The sequence below is a fragment of the Megachile rotundata genome, chromosome 1 (genome assembly GCF_050947335.1).
Source record: "Megachile rotundata isolate GNS110a chromosome 1, iyMegRotu1, whole genome shotgun sequence".
Lineage (NCBI taxonomy): Eukaryota > Metazoa > Arthropoda > Insecta > Hymenoptera > Megachilidae > Megachile > Megachile rotundata.
The window spans coordinates 1,708,819-1,721,429 of NC_134983.1; the positions used below are offsets into that span (position 1 = coordinate 1,708,819).

Here is a 12,611-nt window from a genome sequence, read left to right on the forward strand (position 1 = left end):
TTAGTAATCGTAATGTTGCGTTTCATCACAATTTTGTGGGGAATTTTGGTGTAATCATTAAGGGCGCTCTGCTTACGATGTTCCGTGTTTAAAAATGAATTGAATAAAATTGAACAACAAGATAAAACTATAATTTTCTTTAATTTAAATTTAAACAAAATCAACTTCAGAACTAAACTATTTAATTAAAAACTGAATTGAACTATTTAAATTAGAACCGAGTTTAATAATTTAATTTCTAATATTTGAATCTCTATTATATAAAGAATACGTGTTGCACTTTTTAGTTCTATTAATTAAATGGAATTTGACTGAAGATTTGAATTGAATGTCAGAAATTTTGTTCGCTCCAATAAAATTGATGGTATAATTCAAAATTTCTAGATATAACTAGATGGCAAAGATCATTCTTTTTGCGCATCTTAACTGAACTATGTAGTCTGTGATGATACGTAAGTGTAGTTGAAACTATGATTATATAAAAAATATACATATACTTGCGGACAGAAAGTTTTACGATTTTGAATGCTGGTTGATCTTCTAGTGCGTTCCGTCTATTAAACGAAAAACTATTTTTAAATACTCAAAATTTCATGGATATAATTAATCCAGTATATGTACACCTAAGCGTGCGATAGCATTTTCGATCAACGAAATAAATATGCCCAAAACGCTTACAACCAGAAAGAGTTATACAATTTTTAATAAAAACTTCGATTTAGTATAAATTGTTATATTAGTAATACACGATTACATTCTAGAAATACATCAACAAAGTATAATATAACTTTGTTCTGACGCATTTATCACATCATTATCTGTTCTTGCTATTCTTTATTTTTTTTTTATCGTATATATAATCATGAAGATAAAAAAACAATAAACATATATATATATATATATATATATATATATATATATATATATATATATATAACGGGCGGATTAAAAGCGTATAGTAGTGAGACAATTTTAGGTAGAAGCGAGTTTTTTAAATTTAGCTGAATTGCGTTCTCTTAATATAAATTTTTTTGATATGAATGTTATAATCATAATGCATTCTTTCGGTAACTGTGTTCGAAATTGTATATTGCTATATGTAATTGTATACTGCTTTTGTAAATATATTTCTTTCCACCATGGTTTAGCTCTTTTAGACCCATATTCTTGTATACCTTGTTTTTAATCTTCATAGTTATATACACGCTGGAGAGAAATAAATGAATTACGGGAATTGATGATCAAGCAATAAATTTACAAGATAGAATTTATTATATTCAAATTTTTTAAATATATTCATAAAAAATATAGAAAGAAAATATTTCGTACCACGAACAAAACATGGCATAATCAATAAGAATTGGAAATCAAAAAACTTTTTGTTTGCTGAGTATATATTTTCGGCGTCAGAAATGTTATAAAAGCACATGCGCATTGCCATAGATTACTGAGTATTAAGAATGAAAGTAAATTGATGTGCACAAACAAAATGAAAACGTGTTCGTCTAGGGGAATATTTCTTGATATATAAAATAGCCAATATTTTTATTTTTGTATTTGAAAAACTACAGAAATTAAAATCATAACAACCATATATGTTAATATTAAGCAATAACAGGTGAAAAAATACAGGTTTGGAAGAAAATTACAAACGAAATAACAAATATACATGTTTCTTCAATATTCGATCAATGAATATTAACCTTTATGTATCTTTACTGAATTCAGTGTTGCCGCGTTCGTAATTTTGATCTGTAGCCAGTCTAGTGAAGATGGCCGAAAACAATGGCAGTAGTTATTGAGCTAACTTTGCATTCTCTTACTACTTGTCAACAAAGAAGTTATCTTTAATTAAAAAGCAACTGAAGCATATAACATAGTCATAGGTGAGTACAATTCCTATTTTATTTATTACCTTTACCAAAAATTTTAATCTCCTAATTTGATAGGAGGACTATTTAATGCTTATGAGAAATGGGAATTATGCTTTTTACCTTCTCTCGCTGTCATTTCATCTCATGTTAAGTAGAAGGTTTTTCAATCAGACGTTGGCTAACGCGTCGAAAATGTATTTTATCATGTTTTATACTCTATGTCGATACCTTTTTGTGAACGTAATGTTTTAAATGTTTGCAAATTTTTGCAATTTTTCAATCTTGGTAACTTGAAAATTACTTTTAAGGATATTTCAATTTAGCTTAAAAACCTATTGTTTCTTTATATAAATATCAACCCATATTTTTAAACACAATTGCCTGTTTAATATATACTATTCATGTCACAATAATGTCATGTAATGTTTTATAACATTTCCGTAATATTTTATACAAAATGTTATTAATTAATTTAATTTTTATATTGGAAAACATGAAACTTATTTCCTGTTTTACAAATCATAACTTCTTTTTTAAATGCAACTATTTTTCAGTGATCAATTTTATATAAATCAAAAAATTTTTATTTCTGTGTACATAACATAAACAGAGTTGATATCAAAAAATAAGAATCCGAATAAAAAGAAGTAATGTGACTCAAAATCAAATTTAAAATAAAGGTATAAATTTATATGTATTCATTACAATATTAACATTGTTTTAATTGTTGTGATATGATAGTGAAGCATATTATATTTGATAATGTGTAATTCTATTGATTTTCATTTTTGTATAAAATTTTAAATATTTAAGGTCATACAGTATGGTATATTATATATGAGTATTACTTTTATTATTTCCAGATATATATTATGGCAACTGCTATTCAGAAGAATGGCGTGAAACCTTTAACAAATTCATCAATAAATCATGTAGAAGATGTAAATAATTTAGACAATACAGATATATGTAAAGAAGAACAAGATGAAAGACTATTTGATAGACAGATCCAACCTTATGTGGATACTCCTGAACAAGAACCTCGAGAATTGGATATTGTTATCAATAATGTAGTTTGCAGCTTTAGTGTTAGATGTCATTTAAATTTACGAGAAATTGCACTTAATGGATCTAATGTGGAATACAGGAGAGAAAGTGGGGTATGTTTAAAAATAATTTTATTGTGTGTTTTTATTAATAAAATATTAAATGTGCAGGGAGTTTCAAATTTTTTCTAAAGAACATTATCAATATATTCTACAAGTAAAAGTAAGAAAAAAAGTATTATATAAAAATAGACTCTTAAATAATTTATTAAAAAGTTCTAATAAAAGTATAAAACTACAATGGACTGCCTTTTCATTTAATAGTATATAAGAATAGATTGCTGATTCATATTATATCTTCATTTAAAAAATGATATCAATTATAATGGATGTTGATGTTTGGAAAATAGAATCTATTTATTGCAAACTATAAAAGAAAAAGTTTATCAATTAAAATCCTTTTCATCTCAGAAATGAATGCAAAGAATTTATAATATATTTGCAGCTGTTAAAGAAAATGAACAAAAGATCAATAGTACACTGGATTCCATTTTCTATAGATGCCAGTACTACATTCATAAATTCATAATTTTATTAAAGTTACAAACAGACAACATTTTGAAGTATATTAATGTAAATTGATAATCTATTCCTATGGAGTATTGTACATGGAAGCAATTCATTATCATTTTATGCTTATATTAATACTTTTCAATGCAACAGTTAAATATCATTTTATACTTATAACTTTTCAATAAAGCATTTAAGAGCTCATTAGTGTATATTCTTTTTCTATTTTTCTATGTAAAGTGTTTTATTAAAATCTTATAAAGATTTATGTAAGGAGATACTCTACCTTATACATAACATAAATTAAAAGAAAAAAATTGAGGTCTACTATTTGATATAATACAAAAAGATATTATTCACTATGATGATGATGATTTCAATATGATCAAATATATATACACTACTGTTCATAAGTATCTGGACACTTTCTTTCATTATATAAAACATAGTTGAACTCTGTATGAAAGGTATTTAGGGCTATTATATCATTTGTAATAATTATTATTATCTTTTTTGAAGTATCATAACGTAATAGAATTAATTTTTAAGTACAAATTATACAACGAGAGTGTAAAAGTAAAATCTAATGGAACGCTTTCGATGCTAAAAAAAAACTCAATTTCTACTTTGTTTCATTTCTATGATGCAGAACGTATTCAAAGAGTTCTTCGATATGTTTCAAATGTTTGTAAGCTGTATAGACGTTCAGGTTCCCTCAATGGAGATAAGAATGGAGGTAACGCTATGCACTCGCCAGTTTCGGTTTAGTTCGTCTGTAGCCTCTTTGCCATCGAGACATGAGTTCCAAACAAGAATTATCAATCGAAAAACGTTCCAGTATTCTGACCCTGGCAGAAAAAAAAATCGATTTTAATTACTGTTGCAGATAATTAAATAACTTTTATGCAACGCGAATACATATTTCACTCGTGTCCGGATACTTATGAACGGTAATAATATATGGTTTAAGGTCAAGTTCATTTTTTCTTATAGTTTGAATTTCTCATTCTTTTATATGTGTAAGCAAGGGGAGTTGCTTTAAAAGTTAATAGTTTACAAGATATTTACAAATGAAATAAACAAAGATAGTTTTCTTAGAAATAAATGTAAATGTATAATTGAAACTATAAAGTTACAGTTTTTTGTAAACACTTATTTTTCTAGGTTTTATAATTTTATCTAACATAACAGAAATAAAAAAAATTAATCTATATTAAAACTAAAAGCATGAGATTGATCTTCAAATTTCCTTTAAGTTTCTACCCACACTAAAATCATTGTCTTCATACCGCATTCTCCTTGAATTTGTACAACTTTTTTATACACTACATCTTTTTATTATTTTAAGAAAATAAAATTTGTAAGTGAAGATAAAAATTTACATGATTTAATACATTTTATCCTTGCATGACATTTTTTAGATTGGTTTATCTGTATCCTTGCAAACTCTTTTTGAACTGTTTCTTTTTAGAATTTTAAGATCTTAAATGATCTTAAGATACTCAATATTTTAGAGTATATTTCAAATTCCATTGTGAAAAATTATTATTGCAACAAATATTGAAACATCTCATTGGTATACTTTAAACATTTTTTTTATAAATTTTTTCTAGGTCTTTTATTAGATTTGTTAATTGTTTAATAGCTTGTAGTTCTGCTTGTGTGTAATCATTGTACAAGATGAAATAGAAAACTGCATCAAAAAGTACACAGTAGAATCATTTGTTTGTAAATCCTATTTGTTTATTTGAATCTAATGACACATAGAAAACATAAAAGTACCATATAATTTTGTTGTATACTTCCTTCTTATACATAGTGTGTTGAGCAAGTTTCTTTTTGCATAGATATTTTCTACACAGTTCACTAATATTTCTTTTCCATTATCATAATGTACAGAAAAATCTATGAAATTCTAGTTTTTAAATAAAGATTATTTATTTATGCAAAGTGATAATCATATGAAAAATGAAGTATTTTGTAAAGTATACAGTAACACCTTTTGTACGTAAAATAATTTAAAAAATCCATTTATGCAAAAACAGATCATATAATTGCATTTTAAAAAGAACTACAATTGTCCTTAGAGTACTATAAACCATGTATAAGTTTTGTTATATAATTTGTTTTTACTTCGCTTACTACAAAGTTATAATCTAATCAAATTATAGCATTGTTCTTCATGTATTTTAACAGTTCAGATTCAATTCAAAATTGTATTAAATAAGAATGTAATTAACAAGAAAAAAGTTTGAAGCTATTAATTATAAATAATTTTGAAATCCTTATATTATGATTAAATTATAATAGTCTTTTCGTAAATTAAAACAGTTTTTGATCATACATCAATTTTATATTACTTAAGATTCCCTAGTTTATTTTATAATAATTCAGATAAAGTTAAGTTTTATTCCTATTTTACCTAAAAATGAAAACAAAATCATATAAAATACAACCTTTTGAAGGTACAAATACTTTCTGCTTATGATACAATATTGCAATGAAAGTTATTAATTTTGCATTGAGAAAAATAATTTATTTTCAATGTATATTACACAATAATTATGGACAGTGTTTTTTGTGCATTTATACCTGTTATAGATGATAACAATGAAACTGAGGAGACCCTATACCACTGCTTCTATATGGTCTTCTGGTAAAGTTACATGTACTGGTGCAACTAGTGAAGTTCAAGCAAAGATTGCAGCACGTCGATTTGCTCGCTCACTTCAGAAACTTGGATTTAAAGTGCGATTTAATAATTATAGAGTAGTTAATGTATTGGGTACATGTTGCATGCCATTCGCAATCAAGATAACATCATTTTCATTGTACCATAAAGAAAATGCAGAGTAAGTATGTTAAGTATAAGTAATATATTATGTATATACGTATTCTATATATATTTCCAAAGTGACATATTTCTAAAAACGTAATTTTTGAGTTATCACTATGAAACCGTTGTAGAAGCACATTTCAAATAATTATGAAATTCTTATCCATATATCTTCCTAATTTAACTCATAAGGAGCAATCATTGTGTTTTTTCTTGATTTGTATGGAATTCTCTACTACGTTCTATAAATGCATTTTATTATGACAATAATAATAATAAATGAATAAAATTTTGCATCTGTTATATACACATTTAACTGGATGATTACATGTACATATTAATTGGGTAATATACTTTTTGGGTTATATCATTTTTTAAATACATATGCGATGTAACATATATATGTATACACTCTTATATATACATATAGTATATTGTATGATATAAATACAAATACATTTTCTTGTACTATGTTATATTTGTATTTATTAACAATCATTATATTTTTCATTTAGTTATGAGCCAGAACTACATCCTGGTGTTACATATAAGTTGAAAGAACCAAAAGCTACATTGAAGATATTTTCTACAGGTAGCGTTACCGTAACAGGTTTGTAATATGATTCACTTTAAATTATTTTGCTTTAAAAATTATGTTCATCTCCAGTCATTTTGATTTATTAAATGTATTGTAATTTTTACAGCTCCTAATGTCGCTGCTGTTCAAGCAGCAATTGAATATATTTATCCACTAGTCTATGAGTTTCGTAAAGAAAGAACAGCAGAAGATGAACTTGCCTTAACTACGAAAAAGCGAAAATCGGGACTAAATAAAAGAAATCGTGATAAGTTCCTAAATGATCCAGAGTATATATATGATACCATGTTTTCGGATGAGGAGGATGAAGAAGAAGAGGTTGAGAGTGATGCCAGTTGGGACTGAGCTACTTACTTTGTTGCTCTTCTGTTAATTGTGAAACTGTTATATCTTGTTCTTGGAAAAGTAGATACATACTAGTTTGTGTATAAAAGTGTTATCATAAAGAGTGAAGTGGAACATGTTTTCTCTTTGTGAAAAGGAACTATGTGTGAGTGCTAGAGACAAATAAGTATGCATAAGTACTTTAATTATAGTTACATTAACATTAAATCAACTGAACTGAATTTCATCGTCACAATAATATTGTCATAATTTACTTTCGTTAATAATATACATAAGTACATAGATATATTCATACACATGCATGTATATATCTATGTACATGTAAATGATATATATAAAAATAATATTGAACACATAATCATTTTGTCTAGAAATCAATTTTTTCGACTTTCATTTAAAGTTTTCATTTTTTCTTTTCATATATTTTCTTTTTGACAGAACTTAGTTTATTTAAGTAATTACAAACAGTTTTAAAATGAAATTTATTAGTAATTATATTTCTTTATGATTTAGGCAATGAAGTGATATATGCTTCTTAAATTTTTTTGTTATGTACAATTGACACATTATGTCCTGAAGTATTTTGGCAGTAATGGAAGCATATATATTTTTGCTGTCTTTTATTTTATTTCTTCACTTCTTACTTCTTACTGTAGGTATAACCTATTTTTGCCTAATTAACATACTGTGCCAAAGATGGATGTTCAAAATTTGAGATAAAGCGATCAAAGTGACATCTAAGAAACTAAAATTTTCGTTTATTATAACAATTAATTTTTTTTATTGTAGTGACATGTTTCAGTGGACATGAAATATTTTATAATGATTTTTTGTATTCTATAGTAAATACAAAAAAGTCGTATATAATTTGGTATATTAATTTCAAAATCATGTTGGGAGCTATTATGCATAAAAAGACCGAAAAAATTGCATATTGTAAAGTTCTTTTTTTAAATTATGAAAGTAATTTAATAGTCAATGTTCCTTTCAGATAGTATTATGTTTCATGTCTATTTACATTGTCAGTAGAAGACATAATATAAAATGCATATTAAATTTATTGAGAACATATGAGAAAATTACATAGGCCTGATTGTAGTACCCTGAAATGTGGTTTCATTATTTATAATTATAACTTTGTACAGACATTAGCTTCAAAATTGAATTTTAGTTATTATAACTTGTCAGTTAAATTTCTTGTTTTTGTTACTATAAAATATGCTTAATATAAATCATAAATTGTAATAAATTGAAATATTACACTGAATGTTTTAGGTGTTGCAACAAAGGTTTAGAAAATAGAGTAGATTTTGGTAACATATTACTTATAATTTCTTACATGCAATCATCTGCATATAAGATCTTAATCACTATTTATTTATCGCTTGCAGTATCCTCATGATGATAAGTGCATTTGAATCATGTTATTTTTATTGTTGATATATATTATAGTTCGAAGAATAATAAATATTACGATATTTCTTTCTGAAAATATTCAGCAATTAAAATCTGATACGTCTTAAATATGAGAAGCTTGACTGACATATGGTTATTTTTAAATTCTGTTCTACATTAAAAATTGCTATTATATGTAAAACAAAATTTTATATAAGTAATTGTAATGTAAGAAATCTTTTTCACCTATTTTTCAATCATTTAAGTATAATAGTGTGAATTTTTCGTAAGATATATTTGTAAATAAAACAAGTTAATCAGATAAATCAGTACGCAATCAGTTGTACATTTCTCAATGATTATTACATAATATGCGTACTTTATAATTGTTACTAATCATATATATCATTAATTATTTTCTTTTCATATCACAAGAATGTGGGTGTAAAAAGATATTGGCAATACCTTTAAATATCATAATAAATATTAATCTGTACCTCGTGCCATACAAAATACTATTCGTACACTAAGCTTAGTTAAATTTTCGTAACTTCTTATGGTTTATTGATTGTACATTAAACAAATTTCCTACGAAGAAGCTATAGTCACTGCCCTTATTGTATTCAATGCAAAACTTGAGGACTTCACTTTGACAAAATTTCTAATATCAAGGAGAAACTATATAAACAAATTAGGTTTATTTTGTTTAATTATATCTACATAAAACATAATTGAACGGATGAAAATTGTTATTTTTGAAATGGTAACAGTGTCAGAATCATCACATTATGAAATATTAACATATGTATTTGTTTTATTTATATCTACATTTCATTATCTTTAAATATAATTTAAAAGCATTCGTTATGTAAAATATCTAATATTTTTGAAATTATATTAATATACGTTCAAATAACAAAATTTTCGATAGTTTCAAAATTTTTACAAAAACATTACACAAATCGATATTTACTCATTGTATTATAAATGTAATCAATTTGTTTTTCCTTGATTTCTAAAAAGCCAAAATATTTTTAAAAAGCTGCATTTTATTGTGAACATATTGCATACATTCTATTATTTTATTCAAATTAAAATGAAGTCTATTCACATAACATGTTTTACAGAAAGTAGTTGATTACTTTATTAATCCAAGTCTTCAGATAATATACAAATTTCTGGCATTGTTCCATTAACTTCAAAATATGATTAAATTGTTTAAAAAGTTCAGTGACACAATACTTTCTCTAAATAAGCATATGTTTTTGCAACAAGCAATAAAGGATATTTCATAGTACTTGTTAATGGATTGTAACGCACATTATGAATTTTTAATACTGCAAGATATTTTTTTTATGTTATATCATGAAAACTAAATATTGTGATAATAACTTTAAGTACTGGGAATTCCTTATAATACTATTGATGTACGATTGTATGCATGGAGTACAGAAACATTTACTAGTTTTATATCAAATACAAAAAATAAGGTAATCATTATTAAAAATTCATATCATTTTCATGAAAGAATTTAAAAATGGGATATATTTTCTTCACTATATTTAAAATAAATTATTATGTTTACATGATTCTTTACACATTTTTCCAATTATAACTGCCAAATAGACTTTTTTTCTGAGATTCAATCACTAATAATAATAAAACTTTCCCTTTTGATATCATACATTATTATTTTTTCCATTATATTTCATTGATACTCATCAAAAGTTGTTGATACAGTTAGCAATGAATTTGCACTCAAATTCAGCTTAATGTCAATATGGAACTGCAGTGGTTTTATTAGTATTACATATAATTCAAATTAAGTTTTAAATAAATCACTGTTTATTACTATTAAACTGCCAATTTCAAACTCTATGTAATGCTATTTTAATAGTTTAATTACAAAGGACATAATAGCTTCAATGATTTTATCGAATTCATGACAATAAGATATTATTATGGTTTATTACTGTATCGTTATATATCTACAATAAATTTTTCTTAACAGTAATTTATAATTTATCTGCTATCTTTGTACTGTACTGCTATTAGGCTTCGTATTTAAGGTAACAGACGCAGTATAACTATCAAACACTGCTATACATGTTTGTATTTTTTATTGACCTTTAGATGTGTATATTTTTAATATCAAACATTGTTTTGTGTTGCACATTCTATCCACTTCAAATGAATAATTGTAATTATATTATACTGTAATTCATTCAATAGAGCAAACAAAAATGGTTTCGGTTATTCAAAATATGTAAAATAATGTGCACTTTTACCAAATTTGCTAAATTCAATGTACATTATTATTTCTACAAAGAGATTTACATTCCGGGCCTTTGACACAACTATTTTCTAGTCCGAAAATATATATATGTACACCAAAGACAGTTCATGAAAGCATGTTAAAACTTAAAATAGTATAAGTAACATGAATACATTGCTCAAGATTGATTAAATTTAATTACACTGTTCAGAACAGCACGTAATAAGTAATTTTTCAGAATATTTCAATGTTAAATTATACAAAAATAGATGCATTAGAAATTTTGGTAGAGGTGAACATTCTCTGTCAATTCCGTATGTACTATATATCCATAATATTTATAAACAAAGAATGTGTCAACAGTAAATTATGATTTATTTGTATTAAGCTTTATTGATTATTATATTTTTATATATATAAATAGCTACACATAAACCGGCATACATAGTTATCCTAAAACTATTTGAACTCGGTTCACTCTCTATTCAATGTAAACCATTTTTAAAAGATACTAATGTTACGATATTAAGTAATGCTTTATAGGCTCGAACGACTCATTAAAATTAGTACTAGTTTACAATACATTATGGTCGATAGAAATGCTAATTTCTTGATGTTACAATTGTGGATCTAAGTATTTACAATGTTTAAATCATTTTTCTTAGTATGATAATACAATATCATATAACAGCAACATTTTAGAATTAAAAAAAAAGATGTAGACAGATAATGGTATTATATTAATATAATAATGGTATTGTATTATTTATACTAATATTTAGAATGAATTTTTAATTTAATTCAGTATTAAAGTACTGAGTTAATAATTTTACATTAACAATTATTATTAAAAATATACTCATCATTTATACGTTTTCCGGAAATCAATTTCACATGTATTTTTTGCTGTAATAATTTTTTGGTTTACAAATTATTCACATTTAGTACTTTATTTTAAAATCATTTCTTCCCAATAATTTTTCAATAGCTTATTAATAATAACAATAACATATATTATATATAATGTAAAAGCTATAGATGTATCCATGTAGACAAATATTACATTAATAGCATGGCCTCTTCTAGAAGCAATATGAATTTAGATATGTCTAATGGAACATTACAAATTTTAAATTTAAGAGATGTTCACACTCACTGTTTTTAAAGTAAGGCGTACTGTATAATGTATTATTGAATGACTATTTTTAAACGAAAATAGAAATTTTTCAATCTATTGCAATGTATACACTAAATATAATGCATGAATTAAGTAAGACAAATTTAAAAATGTATAAAAAAAGCATATAGTTTGTAAGTTATGAACCCATTTCATGATAGGTGTTCATGATAATTTATATGTAACTTTTCATTAGACAGATACATACTAAAGACTGTTGCATAAACTGTAAATGAAAATTTGTATGTAAATCAGAAAAAATAAAACATAATCAATTAATTTAAACAAATTTATTTTGCGCTTAAGTAGTCATAAATTATATAAATTCTGTTATAAGGTTATTTAATATACTTTAAAAAATTTACATACATCACCTTACTATGTTTCCATTACTATAAAAATTTTATACATTTTTAATTTGCATACTAATTACATCTTGATTAGTATGTCCGATCTAAAAGTTAGTAATAATGGAAATTGGAAAAGTTTAGACTC

At 24.8% G+C, this 12,611-nt stretch overlaps 1 protein-coding gene across 2 annotated transcripts; it reads left to right on the forward strand.

The window, feature by feature from the left end:
- The first annotated feature begins 1,728 nt into the window (after positions 1-1,728).
- Positions 1,729-12,395, forward strand: Trf2 (TATA box binding protein-related factor 2). Of its 2 annotated transcripts, none has more exons than XM_012281596.2 (5): positions 1,729-1,886; positions 2,738-3,034; positions 6,092-6,342; positions 6,842-6,936; positions 7,031-12,395. In XM_012281596.2, the coding sequence occupies exons 2-5, from the start codon at positions 2,747-2,749 to the stop codon at positions 7,267-7,269; spliced, it is 873 nt and encodes a 290-aa protein (XP_012136986.1). In that variant the 5' UTR covers positions 1,729-1,886; positions 2,738-2,746; the 3' UTR covers positions 7,270-12,395. The 2 variants fall into 2 exon arrangements, with proteins under 2 accessions (XP_012136986.1, XP_012136988.1); XM_012281598.2 differs by having other exon boundaries at positions 6,842-6,918.
- Positions 12,396-12,611: the final 216 nt, after the last annotated feature.

What these genes read in the sequence shown, in the direction of transcription:
- Trf2 (XM_012281596.2), top strand. Translation starts at nt 2,747, where the DNA reads ATGGCAACTGCTATTCAGAAGAATGGCGTGAAACCTTTAACAAATTCA. An exon ending in TACCATAAAGAAAATGCAGA is followed by an intron (nt 6,343 to 6,841) that starts GTAAGTATGTTA and finishes TTTTTCATTTAG; the next exon opens with TTATGAGCCAGAACTACATC. An exon ending in AGGTAGCGTTACCGTAACAG is followed by an intron (nt 6,937 to 7,030) that starts GTTTGTAATATG and finishes TAATTTTTACAG; the next exon opens with CTCCTAATGTCGCTGCTGTT.